General features: G+C 39.2%; 2 protein-coding genes across 3 annotated transcripts; both read right to left on the reverse strand.

Moving 5' to 3' along the window:
• Positions 1-3,923: 3,923 nt before the first annotated feature.
• On the reverse strand, positions 3,924-10,317 carry LOC103701009 (putative NADH dehydrogenase [ubiquinone] 1 alpha subcomplex subunit 5, mitochondrial). The gene is made up of 2 exons (XM_089924729.1): positions 9,330-10,317; positions 3,924-4,376 (listed from the first exon to the last, which is right to left on the reverse strand). The coding sequence occupies exons 1-2, from the start codon at positions 9,655-9,657 to the stop codon at positions 4,192-4,194; spliced, it is 513 nt and encodes a 170-aa protein (XP_089780855.1). The 5' UTR covers positions 9,658-10,317; the 3' UTR covers positions 3,924-4,191.
• A 781-nt stretch (positions 10,318-11,098) lies between these two features.
• Positions 11,099-16,069, reverse strand: QQT2 (P-loop containing nucleoside triphosphate hydrolases superfamily protein). 2 transcript variants are annotated; one of them, XM_008782933.5, is made up of 8 exons: positions 15,902-16,069; positions 15,622-15,723; positions 15,405-15,531; positions 15,093-15,319; positions 14,711-15,001; positions 12,055-12,260; positions 11,692-11,967; positions 11,099-11,429 (listed from the first exon to the last, which is right to left on the reverse strand). In XM_008782933.5, the coding sequence occupies exons 2-7, from the start codon at positions 15,691-15,693 to the stop codon at positions 11,694-11,696; spliced, it is 1,197 nt and encodes a 398-aa protein (XP_008781155.3). In that variant the 5' UTR covers positions 15,694-15,723; positions 15,902-16,069; the 3' UTR covers positions 11,099-11,429; positions 11,692-11,693. The 2 variants fall into 2 exon arrangements, with proteins under 2 accessions (XP_008781155.3, XP_088558756.2); XM_088702630.2 differs by having other exon boundaries at positions 15,093-15,315; positions 15,401-15,531.
• Positions 16,070-19,660: the final 3,591 nt, after the last annotated feature.

Genomic DNA, 19,660 nt, shown 5'->3' on the forward strand with positions numbered 1-19,660 from the left:
ACTAAGTCTGCTGGTTTCTTGCATATTATATTTAAACATGTTATTTTAGTGGCCACACAATATGCTGGTTAGTATAGCAATACACTCGTCTTCAATCGTGCAAAGATGGTCTTGGTGTGCATCGAGACGGACCATAGCTCACCAGATCGAGGAGCCGTCCAACCAAAGCTCGCTATAAAGCCAGTGCAACACTAGTCAAGGACAGACATCTAGCACAACTAGATGTACACGGCCAAGTTTGAATTTCAAAAGCTTAAGCAATCTCCAAACTCATGCCAACCTAATAGATAGAGTGCGATCTGCGTGCGAAACGCCTAAGCCCGATATTCGGAATGTGTGAAGGCCAGGTGATCCACATGCCCGAATTCTATGGCAACAGACTTCGTCTATACAACCAACTCTCTAAAGACCTTGCAAGTAAGTGCTCGGTTGCTCTGACAGATTACTAAGAACCTTTTTTTGTTCTCTAAGTATCGTCCTCGCTCAGGCATCGGAGAGTCTCCCGTCGGATACACCCTGGCACAGAGGACTTTTTTTATTTGTGCTATTTCAAATTGAAGTACGATCGTAAACTAGCATTCCAACAACTACTGCCCGTGTTAGGTCTCAACCCAGTCCAATTTAAGCAGCTGATCGCCGAGCTCTCCAACACCCACACTCCACTTGCTCAGGGCTTAGGGCAAGCCGGTTTCCAGCCGCAATAGGTCCCAATTTGATTAAATTTTTTCCTACTAATTAAGAGAGAAGAGACTTGGTGTGGAGGTATATGTATTTTTTGAGTTTGATATCTTAGTCCATGGCGCAGAATCGAGGACGACTTGGATGGGCATTAGTTATGTGCAACCAATCCAAAGAGTTGATTTCATTTGCAAGATAAATAGGGGTGGCAGTTACTCATCTTATTTTGCAAGACATTTAGACGATGGCAAGAGAGGATGCTTCTTTCTATGCTAAGTATATTTATTTAAAGATGAATATGGCAGTGACCTTCTTCATGATTCAGAACTCTAATGAGGTATCGTGGATCGAGTTAGCGGCAGCCCTGACAGCTCTTTATAATATTTTATTTTTTAATTTTATTAGATATATTTATACTAAATTAGTGTGAGCAGTCCGTTCTATATATTAAAAAAAAAAGGTTTACATACTTCTAAGAAACTGCCCTTTTAGTGTTTTTTTATTATGGTAAGTGGTGATATAAGCTGTAAAACTTCGTTTTCCTTTTTTTTATTTTCTGAAGAAAGAGTCTTGAGCTGCTGAGGTTTGTTCATCCTGGGAATGCAGCCAAATTTAATTTTAGTTTAGAGAGATTTTTCCATCTGTTTTATTCTCCTTCTTTTCCTGGGCCATCATGTCTCGCCAGGCACATACGTGGGTTGCCCGATTTGCAACACGTAGTGACGACAGCTTTCGTTCCCTTGTTGACCGACCGAAGCTGGCAGACAGGCTAGGCTTAATTAGCGGGAAACACATGCAATAGATTCGATTAAAAATGTCAGAATCTAGGGCTGAAAAGGATGGTGTTGGCGGAAAGCGGAAGAATTGGGTCCTTTTCGTGCTCAAATGCATCAGACCTACCTTCGAGCATGAGCGATTCATCGGGAAGAGATTGCGTGGTGAGCCCAGGATTTTGCCGTAATATGGGGAGAGCGAGGAAGTCCAAATTAAGTTAAAGCGGAGACAGGTTTGACGCGCCTTTTTTCTCTCTGAGAACTCTCTTATTAGAGACCTTCCCTGTTAAAGACTTGTGGTGCCTACTAATTGAATGCTCTACATTGAATCTTCTGTGCCTCTTAAATCCCCAGCAAAGGAACTTGGTGCCAAATAATAGTTTCAAGTCATCATCAAGTGTTGCTGGAAATGCCACAAAGAACTCGTTTGATTCGCATAGCAATACCAGATTTCATGTTTCCATATTGTGGCCCCAAAATCATTCGAGGGTCACTAAGTCAACGAGGGCGACAAGAATTTGATGACCAGAGTTTCCATAGCTTGTGTCTTCTATTAATTTTCTATATCTATATAGTGAACATCTAACCCTTACAAGGTCATTATTATTTATGAAACACAGGAAACAAAGTTTATAACAAGGCCTAGATTCTTCATTTCCATATTGTGGCCCCAGAACTGCAGTGGTCACAATACTAAGCATTGCAAATAGATTTTTGATGACTAATTCCCCTATAAAATGTCATTCTAATTTACGGCCCTTCTCCAAATATCTCTAATCCCCTAAGTCTTGGTGAAGGGTGTCATTTGGTCCAACTGCTAATGACTTTACCAGTTTGATAAGCGGAGACTTTTAGTATAAACTTAAATCAGGTCATTGCATGGATGTTTATAGCGGCATTCTTACTGGCAGAGTAATATATTTTACAAATTATAATTGCAAATATTTTTCAGCACATACAAAGAGCATTTCTCTTCTAGAATTTTAATTGCATTTCTTGCAAAGGTCGAAATACACATCAATCCTGTCATCGCAAGACATCAACATGGAGACGCATTTATTTGCAAATCCTTATATGATTTGATGCAGTCGCAGAACCTAAAGTCTTGCTTATGGAATTCTCCTGGCGAGTTATCATCCAATAGATGCATCATCTTGTCAAGAGGAATTTAGAGAACTGCAGTGAGAGACTAAATGCTGCGAATAGGCAGATGATCAGGTTCTCGAGGGAAGAGGCAACTATCGTAAAGAACAAAGGATGTTATCGAAATGTTTTAGATCATACAATACTGAATAATTAGGAGAAAGATTCCTTCTAAAAAAATGTTTAAAGTAAGTATACGAATCCTTTTAGGATTCCATGAGCCAAACTTTCCTTATTAAGAAAATAATCTTTCTCCCACCCGTCAGCTTCTTCCCCACCATCTAAACAGGCAAATGTTCTTGTCTGCTGCTACATCTAAGCATATGATACTCCTGAAGAACACCTCAATACATTGCAAAGACTTGCATCCCTCTTAAACCCAAAATCTTAAACCATGGGTGAGGTATGGTTCCCAAATCTAAAGCATTCTCTCGTTACCTAGTCAGACAAGCAAATTTAGTCTGAAAATTTTTTGTTGAAAAAAAAAAAATCATGTCTTTTGCTAAGGCAAATGATTTGCTAAATATGTGAAAATCCTTTTGCATGCAATACATCCGAAAGAGAGGAGAAAGAAGAGAATCATCAAGGTCCAGAATTGGAATTGGAAGGTTGTTAATCCTGTGATCTAGTAATTACATCAACCTGTGCATATGCCTGAGATGGCCCCATGGGCGATATGTGTCATAGCCGACAGCCAACAGTGCTCTAAACTACTTCAAGATAAGAGATTGAGCTGATTTCTTATCTCAACGCCAGCACAAGTAGATGCTGAGAATAAATTATACATATTATGCATACCATTTGGAAAGCTAGAAGGTTATAGACCGCACTAAGATATAATGACCAAGCCCTGAGATTCACCTTTGATTCAGACATCAGCCAGTTCTCCGAACTTGGCCTAGCAGCAGGGAATGTATTTCAGACGAGTCCCAACCACCAGGTCACACTGCAAGCCTTCACAAAATCCTGCAGATTAACAAGGGGACAGAATGATATAGCATGAACAATGAATAAGTCGATGAATTGGAAATGAATCTTGATTCATCCATTCATGATTCCCTTGATGTCGACAGAGAGGATGCTGATACTGCAAGTCTCAAATGCCTTAGCAAGAATGAAAGAGGAAAGATTTTTCATGGCTTTTTTTTTATTAGATATTATTGCCAACATTTGGCACGAATACAAACACCAAATACAAGCTTGGTTATGCCGCCTATTTGGCTTGAACTCAACACCAGAACAAGATTTAGCATCGAAGAAACATGAACCATAAAAAAGAGGAGCTGGAATTTGCCATCTGACCGGCACTCGACACCATCCAAACAAAAATTTTGTTTCACAGAATAGGCAAAATCATAACTATCACCTCGACCAAAGTCATAAAGAATTTTCAACCCAAGACCATAGAAATGTCAGGAATGACAGTTCCCGTGAGTTAAAAACGCATTAACAACAGGTATTTTCCTACCATTATTTCACTCATAAGAGGAAGCCAGGTTATTTATGACTAACATAATATGAAGACCAGAGTAGCGACCAAGAGGCATGACAAATGCTCCCCATATGAACAGTTTTGAAACCAAGCAAAGCCATAATTTTAAGCCTTTGATTGAGTGGAAGGTTCATCCTTAGGAGCAGGTTTCGAAGTAAGTGCCTCTAACGTCTTGTAGAACTCTTCTGGGAGTGGAGCAGGTCGGTGTTGAGGAACATGTTTCGGAATTGGAGTATCGTCTTCAATGACTTCACATTCAAAATCATCTGGAACACCCCAGGGATCCCATTCTGCATTCAGCATAACAAAATTTAAGCTGCAGCATACAAGTCTTATTACATTAGCAATGAAATAAACATGACTTCTTCCTTTCTGAACAACTTGTTTACCAATTATCACATGCACTAATCCACAGTAACTTGGGAAAAGTCACTTGCAGCTATATCCTAGAAGGCAAGCCGTCAAACTTTAAGGGTGAGAGCTCTGGTTGTAGCCGCTCAAAGCGATGCTAGTAATACAGTGGAAGCCATATAAGAACTGTAATACTTTAACAGTACCTATCTGCTGCCAGTCCTTGGTAGTGCACAATAACAACTGTCCTTGCTTTTTAATAGGCTGGGCCTGGGCTGAGAAACTAAAATGTTTTCTATAGACCTATCTCAAGAACTGGCTCCATATACCATAATATGCCTGCTGCCAGCCTGCTTAACAGTTGCACTGTTGCAGTCCGGGGCAAGAGTCATGGAAATAGGATTGCACAAACAAAAAGCTTTGGACTCACAGTCCCATCGCATATAAAATTCAGGCCAATAATCGGAACCAGAAAACCACAAGAAATCATTTCTCATGTTCTGTATAACTAAGTAAATGAATTCCCAAAAACAAGGGTGGTCCAATGCATAAGGCCCCTACCACTGCGAGGTCTATGGAGGGTCAGATGCATCCTCATAAATCATCCAATGTGGGTTCAAGTTCTATGACTCCTTCCCCAGGCTCTTAAGATTGAGCTCCTTATCTGGGTAGCTATCTCTCTGATTCTTATTCGCAGACTTGCAGTACATCTCAAAGCAGCGAACCCACCATCAGTTAATGTATCACCGCAAACAATATGACAGGTGACCCTGGCTCTTTTATTTTGGAGAAGGGAGGGAGGGGGGCGGGGGGGTACGGGAATCAAGCATACCAGGGTTCATTGCAATCCAAAACAGAGAACAGGCTTTTGGAATCAAGCATTCACATACTCTTCGAAGGCTGACATTTGAGCAATTCTTCCATCAACTGTCTCAAAAGAGCACTAGAAGCAGCTTACTGTTTTCAGGCACCCTTCAACATTTAGTCAGATTTGGGTCTGAGAAATTTAATTGGAATAATACCAAAAGAAAACAGGAGCCAAATACTAGCATAATCTGATTACTGCTTCTGGGAATCAAACACGCACATCCTCTTCTGAGGCTGACATTTGAGCAACACTTACTTTTAATTCTCTCAAAACAGCAATAAAAGCACCTTACTATTTTCAGGCACTCTCAAACAATTGGGTTAAATTTGGACCCGAGAAACTTTAATTGAAATATTACCAAAAGAAAACAGGAGCCATATAACTGGCGTGGACCTGATTAGTCCGAAAGCTAAGCATAACTGGTTCAATAACTTCAAACATACCAAAACTTAAGCAAATTATATGCCAAATAATCTACTAGACACGCCCAACATGAGCTATCCAAAATGATGGAAACAATTACTTGCCAAACTAAAGCTTGTCTACATTCATAAGAAATATCATGTATATACTTTAAATGACGATGAATATATAAACTAAGATTATTAATCAATTAGAATGTATCACAGAGAAGAAAAAAAAATTCTTGTATGAAGTTCTGTCACAGATGGTAATATATTGTTAGAGAATTTATCTGTCCAACCATAGTGCAGTGATTAACACCCATAACCAGGATGTTGAGGCATAGTGGAAAGAAAATATTGAGTTCAAGTATTTGCTCCTCTATTTCATAAGAGTATCAAATGGTATTGCCGCAAATTTCATTGGTTATAACTAGTAGCAAACCAAGAGGTCTATGTGTTAATACATAAAACAACCCTCCATATATATCACAAATCCTCACACATGGTACATACTAATGCAACCCTTTCACGGAACTTTGGGCATCTCATTCCTCCAAGATCATCGCTCTGCAGACTTAGACAATATCTCCAAACTTCAAAACATGGGCTCAAAACAAACCCAAGCCAAGCTCTGGAAAGTAGTAGGGACTAGCAAATAGTGTGTCTGATCACACAAGTGAAAGGTCACAGCAATTCTACACATACACACACAGATGGAAGAGGAAAAATGTCTAGCCCATCAACGGATCTGGACAACAATGACAGCTACAAGTCTTCCCATTTTCAGGCCAAGCAGCTGAACTTGCAATACTTACTCATTTTAGAAATGTCTAGAACAAGAAGAATGGGATCCCTGATCTTATCTTCAGAATCGTGGTAATTCTCTTTATTTCAGGCACTCTAGCAAAAAACATGTGGTATGATACTCTTCTCTTTTGAGATATTCGGTCTCTTTAACCTATCAAGTTTTTCAAAGAGATTGATAAAATTTAATCATGGACAACCAAATAAAATCTAGGACCTCTTCCAGAACCCATCAAGTACAAGGGCCTAGAGCAAAACAATGCATCACATTCTCATTGATCTGCCAGCATAGTTAACATCCTTGGAAAGGTCCAGAACATAACACTATTGTTTTCCTTAGCCAAAATACTTCCATGTCTATTTCCACATGAAGACCTAAACACCAAAAGACCAAATCATTCTGCATGTCCCCGTCAAAAGTACAACATATTAGTATCAACAAGGAATATTCTCGGACAGATATTGACAGCCTACCTAATTTCTTTTTCTTCGTTCAGTTTGCTCCTGCAATTCTAAGCAATTTTAGCAAACTCAGCAGATATGCTTCCTGCTAAGCCTCAGTAAGAATAGGACCGCTAATAATCACTTCATCTTTCAACTTCACATAACCAGAATAAAGGAATATTTGTCTAAAGGCATGCAGCAAGCTAGACAGAAGAAAGATAGACAAATCTAACTGCACTACGACATTCTGAAAGAGCAACACCTTAGCAGAAAAGTCCATTGTAGTCGGAATATCACTTTTTATATTCTCAGTATGTTTAACTCATCTTCTACTTGTTTCAAACTAGATGCTTTTCACTCTTACCAAACACCACCTTAACATTAACATCTTCAACATCGCCCACCTTTTTATCACCTAACAATCCAATGGATACAACAAAGTGAATCCTACTATAGCCCTACACAGTTGCCCCTTAAGTAGCATACATACAACAATCACATTGCACCACGAAATCAACGCTTAATAATGTGTATCGAATACCACAAAATATCATATAGGCACTGATGCTAATTGCAATATGAATATTTATTCTCGTAATGATTTTTTCTTAACACTTTGCTTAAAAATGTAGCCTTTGACAAGAATGAATGGTTAAGATGTGTCACTAAGCTTAAATCAAAAATATCAAATATGGTAGTTCATTACAAGGCCCTCCATAATTCCAATTTTAGAATGTAAAATACACATACATTCAACAGTTCCCTTCCTGGTTCCAATTTAACATCAGAAAGTGTGGATATAATAACAAAGAAGAGTACAAGTAAAAATACTAGTTGAATATCTATGATTACTTCGTTGAACTAGAATTGTTATAATATATTGCCTCAGTGATGTTTAAAGATTATCAAGAATGACCTAGAATAATGAAAAGTTACCTGAACTTTGGCGCCCTAAGATAGTTGACCTTAAAGAGGCTGTTCTTCTCTAAATCTTAGCTAAAGACTACAATATGCAAGTCAAGTTTTGGTTTTTCTTGCTCCACAAAAAGATAAGATTCAAAGCTGTGTATGACTAGTTATATTGACCACTTGAGGAATCACAGAACCAACAATTCTCTCATAGTCATCTGACAATTAAACACAATCTCCACTCCTCTTAGTGCTAAAAAGATAATCATTATTTGCTCAAAATCTTAAGAAAACCAAACTTCTTACACTTAATGTGGTAAACAAGGTCACTATCTTTTTTCCCACATGCTTTATTACAGTGGTACTGTACACAGAAATGGTTGTAAGGTCGGAGCTTCAACCCATGTGCAGTAGTCACTACTTGGTGTTGCTTGATAATCTCCACCTTCTTTGTGAACATTATGGCACTACAGGCGGCCATCATCATCATGCCATGGTTGAAGATATCCAAACTTTAATGTCTCGATAGCATTTCCATTACATTATGTTTACTCATGTCAGTCATACAAGTACTGAATGCAAATGAGAAATGTGCCACCTTCCGCTCATCTTACTGAAATACAATTCATCTCAAGCACTTCACACATTAATGGATCCTGGGCTTTATCAGTCAAAAAAGGACATTTTAAATTTCTGTAACATTCTCATTTCCCAGGAACAAAAAAGAAAACCCGTTCATAATATAAAAATTCGGAAATCCTTCACTACCGATAAAGCCTATAATCGAGTAAAGTTCATTCATTGCCTCAGAGTTACCATCCAAAAGACAGTAATTTCTAACTTTCACCACTTCAAAGGGGGCCCAAAAACTCATTGATGCTACAAAGTTTCAGAAAATATGAAGGCCAGACAGAACCTAACAAATACAAGGGAAAAAAAAAGACAAGTCAAAATAATCTTCCTTTTTCTTCGAACTCTCCCAAATAAAAGTGCTTCCTTCCATTCTCAAATGAGAATACAAGGAATTCCATTTTCATACAATCTCTTAACAGAATTCCATGTGATGATCAATGATTTTTTTTTTTTCACAGCTATACACGATCGAATGCACTTCACTCATTTCCACGACTCTAAACAATCAAATCCCTAATCCGCACAGCAACACCACTAGAAAAAAAATCGATATTTATGCTATAAAATACGTTCCTTCCAGAGAAAAACCTAACCAAGGGAAAGAAAGAAATCGACTTTCCAGATCAAATACTACTGCAAGATGGGTTTAGTTTTTTTTTTGCATAATAAATGCAAAAATGAAAAATCTTTGATCAGATTATTAGAGGGATAGGGATGCATTCCGAGATGACGAATTCGGGTCTCAAAGAACAAAAAAATGCAAGCAATAGAAGGAGAGATTAATCTAATAAAAGTAGAAAGGAAGGGGTGGGGGGGGGGGGGGGGGGGACCGATCATCTTGTCGATGAGCTTGAGCTCGTCCTGGGCCTCCTCGATGAGCTCCTCGACCTGGCCGCAGCCGATGCGCTTCTCGATCACCTCCCAGTCCTCCTCCTCGAGGCAGACCTCGAGGCGGTGCCGGGTGAAGCTCTCGACGGCCTTGCGGTAGCCCTCGTTCTCCGGCACGGCCTGGATCTCCTTCAGGGTCCGCCTGTACAGCGAGATCAGCACCTCCCGGGCGTTCGGCACCACCTCCAGCCCCACGATCCCCGTCGTCTCCTTCACCTTCGCCAACAATACCGCCCCCATCCCCCCCGTCAAGATCCGCCGCAGGAACATCGTACCGCACTCGAAAGAAGCTCTTTCTCGGACCACTACCACTTCTCGCTCGCTCGCTCGCTCTCTCGGCACGGGGAAGAGAAGAGGGCAGACTGGGGTTCAGGGAATAAGCGGCCGGAGAAAGCCACGTCGGCCGCGATTCGATCCCGACCCAACGGCCGACGATGGTAAGGCTCAGCTCTAGGGGATTCTGTTGAGATGAACTAGGATTCGCTGTTTGGCTCAAGACATGACTGACTGGATCTCATCGATCAGATATATCATCGTTTCTTTTTTTATGTTCATATAGATTTAGGCCGAATTCGATCGCACACTCGGCCCCAAAAAAAAGCCAGACTTTCCCTCGGCATGCTCTAAAACCTCTAACCAGCTTTTAAGACAGTCCTGGTTTGCATACCAGCCTCTATGGGTTCTCATAAATTTTTTTCCTCAAACAAATCCTCTCAAAAGCACGCTACGCCGGTCCAAAAAGCGCAATCAGAATGGTCAGCTACGGGTGGAGACTCTTAAGTAATGAACGCTATGTGGGATAATGCAAGAGATGAGGTAGAGTCCCAAGTGCTCCGAACTATCAAAAATTCCCTAGAAGAATATGAGTAGATGATCACAGTAGCTTAAACTTGAGTCCTCTCTAAGATGAACCTTGGCAGTTGATTGCTCTTCCTAAAATTCAGCCATTTTTGACCAGCTATATATGATAGGCAATATAAACAGCCATAGAAAATAGTATTTTTCAAGAGTCCTAAGTATATGAAGACAAATACGAAACATCTTACAAGAACACCATACCTCCCACCACGTTGTAAAGGCTTCACTCTATCACTTTGATAGAATCTAGCTTTTCTCAGCCAACTCCTAAAATTCTCTTTCAAATAGAGTAAGAGAGCAACCGACTTGAGATAACAAAAGCACAATTTTGCAGATATAAACAGCTCACGATAAAGAATGGGGGCTCTCGAAGAAGTTTGTGCTTCTTTCACAGTGAGAGGGGTAACAAAGAGTAGTTGAGGAGGAATGACTTGACTTTCGATTTATCTAGTCCGACTGATCCAAATAGCCGTACCTTTTGATCAATGATCTCATCATGGTCTTACAGCAAGTCAGAGTTTTAAGCAGGGAGTACTTTGTTCAACCATCCGGGAGCACAGAATCGTCAATGAACAATACTGGTTCTCACAAAACTTCAGCATATGCGATGCAGATGGCTGATGAAATTATTTGATAAAACAGAGATGTATTTGATGAACGAGTAAATGACAATGGATTACTTTGATAAGTATTCCACCCAATAAGATTTTCTACACTGATGAAATCCAAAGGACAAGATTTGCCATAGTGGCCCTGCACCTGTTGGGCCATAGTATTGCTTCTGAAAGATCTAGCGTGCAGAAGAGTGGTTTAATTATCTTGTGCCAACCACATGAAAAAGTACAGACAGATATTACGACAAAATAAGGAACCTCCTTGGATAATGAGCGTTAGCAAAATACTTGCATTGTTTCAAAACTAAACGCATAGACCAAATAGTGCTTTCTGCCATTAACAAAAAGCGAAACTCAATCACATTCTTAATCAACAAAATCTGCTGATTAGCATCCCATAGAAGGTATATAACATCCAAAACTAATAGCACTTTTGAGATGTTTACAGAGCCTACAGGACAACCATCCATAATCAAAATTCTGGTCATTAATCTTTTGCCAGCTGATCTCAAGATCCTGTTCTCTGGTCATATGCTCCATAAGATGCTGCTGGATGGGTCGACACCAACACTGCAAACAAAAATGCCCATCAGCAAGGTTAACAGACAAATCCACAGTTCATAATAAATCATCTTCATTGCAGCTGAAGCCTGCATGTTATGAAAGCATGCACAAAGCAGGCGCAACAAAAAAAGAGCAAAACTCCTCATGCGTAGCAGTCAGAATCTGCCTCTGCCTTTAAGTGAACAGGTTGTCAGAAAAATTAGGAGAAATGAGCTCTTGTATAGAGGAGGAACATTTCAAAAATCAGAATTTTTGACTGTTGGGATACCCTTAGAATGCAAAGTGGGCAACTTCCTCATCTTCACCCTCATCTTCTTCCTCATCCTCCTCTGAAAACCTAACATAGTCATCTTCTTCCTCTTCTTCTTCCTCATTGTCATCTTCCATCATCCTGCTAGCAGATTCCTTGTCCTTTAAACCAGTGCTTAGCACCACAGTTTGTCCTTTAGTTTTTTCCATGTCTATCCGTAATTTCTCCATGTTTTCCCTCCTGCGTTCTGCCTCCAGCCTTTCCTTCTCAGCCCGTCTCTTGTCAAGATCAGCTCTGCACAAGTAGAATAGAGAATGAATTTGCATCCTGAATTTAGATAAAACTAAAATAATGCAGCAAAACCAGCAAGAGGGTTGATACTTGTAGTTCTCCATATATTCTTTAGCACTTGCTTCTATCGCATTAAAGAAGGCTTCCATTCCAAAACCTGAAATGGCTGAAACTCCAACCGAGCGCAGATTTTTATAAAACTCATCAAGTACCAGAGAAAGGCTTCTTGTTAAAGTTGATGTATATGATGTATCAGTGTCTACCGCTGTCTGAAATGCCTCAAAATCTTCCATCCACTGTTTCAAAGACAATAAGCAGTATTTATTCATTGTGTGAAGAAAAGCAACGCAAAACTCATTAATTGCATGGATAACAAAAGACAAAAATTGCATAGTAACTACTGTATAGTGGCTTTGTTAGAATATTTTCTGACTTCTACCAGTCTTATTACTTTTTACCTGCAGTATAGTAATGGGCTGTCAAGTGCCAAATGAAATTTCCACTCAAGGTTTGCAATACCAATTTTGGTACCCATACCGCAACCATGTTGGTACAATATCGATACAGGTTAACTCAGCATATCGGCACATGGTACACCCCCTGTACCAAGTATCAATTTGATACCGGTACAGGAAGGTATGGTATGCACCAGTACGGCAAATCTTGTCTTATATTGCTTGCATGTTGAACTAATTTGCACGACTGTAAAGAAAAAAGTTTACCATCACAATGGATTTGGAAGTAGCCAAGATGAACAGTTTTACCACTAGAATATTGGAGTTTCATTTAGAGGCCCAAGATAATGATATACTTACACGAAGCTATGATAACCATGATACATGACAAGAGTTGCAGCAAGTTCTGTTACCAAAATCTAAACGCTCAACAATGACACCGCAACCACGATTGTTAACCTCATACATGGCTTCTCAAGATTCAACTTCTTAAAAAAAGAAAAAAAAAAAAAGAAGACAAGTGGACCCTCCAGCTGATATACATGTTCCTGCACTGAAAGTTTTCCAGTAACACTAATTAATATTACCAAGGAACATATTTTGAGCAATGAAACTATGAAATTCAGGAAAATAATATTTTAAGCAATGATATGAAATTCAGGAAAATAGTTATTTCATCGTGTATACTCAAGTCCAGCAATTTTGATCAGACCATAATGCTCTTTCAAGGAGCTGCTGTTGACACATGCCCATCTTCGTCTCAGCATGAACTCTTCCAGTTTTCTCAATTTTCAGATTACATTGTCCAAAAGCTAAACAACCATCTGCACAGCTTGTCTGCATCAGACATTTGGCATTATCTTTTGTTACTGAATCGGTGAATAATATTTACTGCAAGCTGTTCTGCATTATATGTTTTTGCTTGATAACGCTTGCCTCAAGTTGCTAAACTTCAGATAACTGTCCAAGCTGAAACTTCAGACATGAACATGTGGATGTCCAGAAAATGGTCGAATATTCCTTATTGTTATGAAGGCGGCACTTGTAGCACATGAAGATAGCTAAAGAGCCACAAGCCTTCAAATCATATAGTTTTTACCCTACTCTCTTGAAAGCTGAAACCCTATTAGTCTATACTCGAGGAAAAACATACAGTTTTTCCTTAACACTGATTGTACTTTTGCATGGAAAAAACTTGAAGTTCAATCACATAAACATGGCCACCAGGAAAGATATTGCATCTTTATACGAACAATGCAGCACTATACCTTATCTCTAAGATTTCTCCAACAGAAACTCCATCAAGAATATCAATGCAAAGTCAAATTACTGGAAATTTCTCCAGTTATTCAAAAATAATCATTTTATAACTCATTATTCAAGTTATTCATGAATTATATAATTATTCATCACACACAAGCTACTCAATCAGTTATGATCTACTCATGAAGTATGAAAATGTTTCTTAAATCCATGTCCCATAATGAAACCAAAATAGTTCTCATACAGGGTGGTCATTTTTCTTAAGCTATTCCATCATATCAAACTCAATTTCAAAGAATGGCTTGCACTTTTAATACCATAGGCCACAGGAAGAAGACAGTAGGTCCCGAGTGTACTCTGGTTCCTTCGAATGTTCCCTTAATGAATAAGAGTTACATCTACTCACCTATTTCTTTACCTGCATCTTCCACATGACTTTTCAAAACTTTGGGAAGAATTCCAAAGACTTAGGTTGGATTTCAAATTAGCACCTTCTATAATAATTCACACCTTTTGAAATAAGTCAAATATACCCATCAACTGTGAAATTAATTTGGTACTAATGCAAACACCAGTTTCCACCAAGACCTGCTCTTATGTGGGGATCTGTTCTTTAACCAGATAGCCACATCTTTCAGCACTACTTGTGGCAACAATTTTAAAACACCACCTCCCTTTATTTACCACACCTACGAGCCTTGAGATCTCACCAAAACTTCCTAGTCCTATAAAATTTTTGGCATCTATGACATTCGTTGCACAATGCAAAGTTATATAAGAAGATCAAATGACTCAAGAAATGGTGTTATTAATTTTAATACATACAACCTAGCAGCACAACAAGACTGTATATAGGGCAATTAGTCATTGGTGATTTGTAATAAACAAATGACTAGCTTATACATTTATGGAATTATAATTGTTGACAAAAAGAATAAAAAGCAAGCACATCAGAAGCAGCATATGTACTGTATTAATAGGGTAAAAAAAGTCATGGAAGAAGAAATAGTTTAATATTCTTCTAATACCTCCAATGCAAACTCATGCTTGGTCACATCAACCTTGTTAAATACCAACACTAAGGGCAACCTTGTCTTGTAAAGTATGCTGCACGCATAAAGCATGTTACTCATGAATGTCACCGGGTTTGCCGACCGAGGTGTGTCAACAACATAAGCAATGATTGTCGGAAATGTGGAAGCGAAAGCTTCAGTAATTATTGCTCCTGAAGCTGACCAAGTGAATATCTCAATCTGACCAGGTGTATCCACCAGAACATAATCAAGTTGATCCGCCCGCTTCTCAATGACAGATATAACCTAAAACCAGACAGCATCAGCAACAACCCAGAACAAAATATGAAGGCTGAAGAAATTAAAGAGTGGAAATCTTATCAGATGCTAAATCCACCTCATCAAACTTTGTGGAGAAAAGATTTAACGATGTAAGAATTCCACCATTGGGACCAAGATTGTACTCCTTCATCACTTCCTTGTAGCGAACAGTGTCTCTTATATCGATGTTGGCACCAAAGGGAAGCGTCATAACAGCTGGGTCAAGGTTCAGAACATATCCACGGATATTGGAGGATTGTGTGTGACAAACCAACCGGTGAAGAAATGTGGTTTTACCACTCCCTGCAAGAAACAAACCCCAATTGGAGAATTAGGTTGGAAAGAACTCAAAAGCTAACAATTTTTTTTCCCGAGAAGCATTACATGCCTGCCATCCCAACAACAATGATGATAACTGGCTTTCTTCTGAAGTTCCCATTTGAGGACGATTCAGATATGTGCAATTTCTCTATCGACTCGGAAAGCTCTTCCTTTTCTTTACCCTTTGAATTCGACTAACAAATACAAGATGATGAACAATAAGAAGGGCTACGAAGAAATACTTTATCCTCGAAAAAAATCAAGAAAATTGAATAAAAGCATACCCCACTCTCGCTAGGTTCCTCCAAATCCATTTGCACCGCCTTGCTTGAGCTCGAGCCCGAATCGATGTCCATTACAAGTGTTGGAATACCGCTCCAAGATTGCTAAACAAAGGGAAAATAAAAATAGATGCAATATAACATAAAAAATCGCAAATAAACGGGAGAGAAATAAAAGAAATCACAAAACTTTTGAGAAAACCCTAAATTTCCCTTTGCACCCTCTTACTAGAATCGGAAATCAGGATGAGAAGGCCTAGGGTTTTGAGGAAGAGATGAATACCGAAGAATTAGAGGGAGGATCGATGGCAACACCAGGTAGAGTTTCCGACTCCAGAGTCTTCCTTCGTCTGTTGCTCGGGCTGGAAATGAAAAGAGGTCGCACGTCCGCTTGAAAGCATCGCTGCTTCAGCTTCAGGCAGAGGAGTGTCGCTGCTGCCTGCTGCCTCTGAGCCTGTGCATATATCCGCATGAATTCCTTTATACGGACTATACGATTCCCGCATAGAGACTTTACGAGCAGTCCGCACGGGAGACCTGTCTTGCCATTTCAACCCCAGCAAGTTCTCTGCCAGCTAACGTGCATGGGTCCGCAAAGAACTTTTATACGGATTATTTTCTGCATAGAAATATCCCTTGTACATCCGCACGAGTTGTTAAACCGTGTGCAAATAAACATCCGCATAGACATTTATATGCGGGCATCTCCATCTGCAAGAATATTATATAAGCTTTATGACCTAATATAAGTTATATGCGGATATATCTCCCAAAGAAATTTATGTGTCTTTATGTATGTTTCCCATTGACAGATTTAGCAAAGCATGCTTTTTTATTATTTTCTTAGTACGGCATCTCACACCAATCATATATGAGTATAGTAAAAAAAAAATCAAAAAAAAAAAAGCTGGCTAAGTGAGTAGGTAACATCCGTCTAGTTCATTCAAAGAAAACTTTCCGAGTGATGCACTGTGTAGGAGATTACCTAGTCAGCAACTGTGTTAGCCTTCTAATAAATAGCGGAGCATGGTTCGGGCTGGAATTATGGCTGCATAAGGCGAGTCCATGATGGCATGCAACCTTCGATTCACCACCTCTTTTTACTCCACGCTCCCCCATATAAGCAAGCTCAGCAACCTTCTCCAAAATTGTTTTAAGGAGTGGCTATGATCAAGTCAGGAGAATAGAAGATGGTCTTCAAGATAAAAGAGGAGTTTTATAAGTGGCTCACGATGATGTTTGGTCCGATGAATGCACCCAGTACTCTTATACATGCGGATCATAAACCAAATTTTAAAGCCATCTATCAATAAGTTTATCATTGTGTACTTTAACTCGTCTCACTTGGAACACCTTTGCAAGTCATAAAAACCCTATGGCAAAGGAAAATGATTGTCAACTAAAGTGCATTTTGGTGCAACCCAAAGTTGTCTATGTTGGATTCATCACATCCACCAACATCATCAAGGTTAGATCCGCACGAAGATCAAGGGAATTATTGAGTGGACGAACCCTGCAATTATATATGAAATCAAAAACTTCTATAGGCTGGTCATGTTCTACTGGTTCATCCGTATCTTCAGCAGCATGATGGCTCCAATATCGAGTGCATAAGGAGAATTCAATTGGACAGAGCCACCGATCAAGCCTTCGGAGATATCAAGTAGCAAATAACTGAGGCTATGGTTCTACACCTACTTAGCTTTGAGAAAGTGTTCGAAGTCTTATGCCTCCCATGTTGGGCATGGATAAACCCTTAGCAAAGAAGGATATCTGGAGGTCTATTTCAGTGAAAAACCCGATAATACAAAGTCGTTCTACTCCGCCTATGACATTAAGTTCTATATTGTGATTCAAACAATAAAGTATTGGAAGCACTACTTCATCCACATAAAGTTTGTACTCTACTCCAACTACGAAGCCTTGCGCTATCTACACCCCTCGGATGGAGGTACAAATGGGTCGGGTCGAATCCCGTCATAAGTGATTCTAACCCGATCTAGTCTTTTTTTCGGATCCTAATGTTGGACTAAGACCCAACTCAATAGAAGATCAGGTTGTACCGAGTCAGGCCCATGGCCAAAATTTTTGGCCCAATGAGTCATTCGGATCAGGTCAGGTCCATGTATAACCTAATCCCAATCAGAAAGATTCGGATTTAGGTCGGGTTCGGGTCACACATATGGAGTTCTAAAGTAAAAGAGTAAAATTTGGATAAAAGAAAATCGTAGCTTCATCATAAAATATGATTATCTTTTTGGAAGCATATTATGACATATTTAATATTATATTTTTTTCCAATACGCGACTCAAAAGATAATTGAAAAGAGTTCCAAAAGTTGAGCATTCTCTACGGATTATATGAACTATTATGTTTAAAGATATCTAATACATTGAAATAGAGCAAGGATAGAATGTCAAATCAGTCGCAATATCACTCGGCTATGTAGAGTACCACAACATCTCTTATGTTATGTGAATAAATTCAAATTAAAAAGCTTGGATTGGTGGGATAATGATACAATTTATTTGAAACCAATTAATTGATGATGTATGCCCCCCCCCCCCCCCCCCCCCCCCCCCCCACCTTCAGGTTAACAGGTATTTGGGGATTGGATAAACTCGAGTAATAAGTTAGAAGACCCAAATTAGATCTATATAGCAAACGGTCGGATCATATCAGGTCGGGTCTGACCTTAATAAACCCAAACCCGACCTGAAATATGGAACGTGCCCAAATTTAAAACCTAGTCCGGCCCCATAAATCCTTAAATCGTGTATAGATTGGATCTAACAGGTCAAATTAGGTGATCTGACCCGCAATATAGAATGGGTCCAATTTTGAAACCCAATCCGGCCTCACGGATCCTAAAATCGGGTCTGAATCGGATTTAAGTAGGTTGAGTTGGGTCAGATCATGGGTCAACTCGACCCATTGCAGCCTTACTCTCGAAGAAATTTGAACTCCAAGCATGCCAAGTGGAGTAACTTCTTGCAAGAGTATACCTTCAACTTGGTCCACGAGGCAGAAGTTCAGAATAGGGTCATCGATCCCTTTAGCACATACACTTATTTATTGATGTAAATGTCAGCTAAAGTGGACAAGTTCCACCGGCTTAAAGGACTGTATAAAGTTGATCCCTATTATAACAAGATTTGCAAAATACCCAAAGAAGGAGAAGGTCAGGCCTATCCAAAATTCCTACCACAAAATGGCTACTTGTTTGAGGTTGATCGACTCCATCCTAAAAACTTCCATGCATGACCAAATCATTCACGAGCTGCATACAAGAGATTTAGCAAGCTACTTTGGTCAAGAGAAGACTTATGGCTTTTCTATGTGACATTCTTGTGTGTCATTAGCAAGTAACAACCTGATATCTAGGACATAAGGTTGGTCATAGAAAAACTACAATGTGGGTCTTCATATTTGTTCATTTTCATTCATATTTATTTATCAGACCGTGCAAAATTCTAACATCAAATAATGTTAAAGCATATGTACACTAAGTATTTATAGCTTTTAATATCATGTGCATTTTTCCTTATCATGGTCTTTATTATTGATTAATATGTTACAAATTAGTTTTCTATATTTTCCTTTCTTTTTCTTGGTTTTTTTGTAAGTTGTTTTTCTTTTGAGATTAGGGGGGCTAATACCCACCTCTTATATCGTATATTTACCCTACCCTTGGGAGGCTGATTCCACAGAATTGAAACCCATATCCTTACCTAAAGGGCAAAGAATGATACCGTCCAAGCAAGCACTTGATGATTTTTTTCTATTTTAATCAAATTATTTTAACTTAATCTATTGGAGGTTTATGCACAGTCAATGCATAGCATTTCTCCCTCTAGGATTTGGGCTGGCCCACTCCAAACCTACATCTGGACATTTATGAATATAGGCCTAGCTTAGTCTACGATCCTATAATTTTGTTAATTGTGCTAACCTAACTTACGAATCTTATAAAATTTTCAGCCCAATTATCCAAATAGATTTTTAAGGTGCTAGCCCTGCAAATGTTGATCCACACACCCA

The sequence above is a fragment of the Phoenix dactylifera genome, chromosome 8 (assembly GCF_051530095.1).
Source record: "Phoenix dactylifera cultivar Ajwa chromosome 8, Ajwa_hap1_PhDact_Kaust_v1.1, whole genome shotgun sequence".
Taxonomy (NCBI): domain Eukaryota; kingdom Viridiplantae; phylum Streptophyta; class Magnoliopsida; order Arecales; family Arecaceae; genus Phoenix; species Phoenix dactylifera.

Excerpts from the sequence above, each read along its gene's own strand:
- LOC103701009 (XM_089924729.1), bottom strand. The coding sequence starts at position 9,657 with ATGTTCCTGCGGCGGATCTTGACGGGGGGGATGGGGGCGGTATTGTTG. Across the intron at positions 4,377-9,329 it reads GCTCATCGACAAGATGATCG|AATGGGATCCCTGGGGTGTT; the intron begins GTCCCCCCCCCC and ends TGCTGAATGCAG.
- QQT2 (XM_008782933.5), bottom strand. The coding sequence starts at position 15,693 with ATGGACATCGATTCGGGCTCGAGCTCAAGCAAGGCGGTGCAAATGGAT. Across the intron at positions 15,320-15,404 it reads CATTGTTGTTGGGATGGCAG|GGAGTGGTAAAACCACATTT; the intron begins GCATGTAATGCT and ends TGTTTCTTGCAG. Across the intron at positions 15,002-15,092 it reads TCTCCACAAAGTTTGATGAG|GTTATATCTGTCATTGAGAA; the intron begins GTGGATTTAGCA and ends GTCTGGTTTTAG.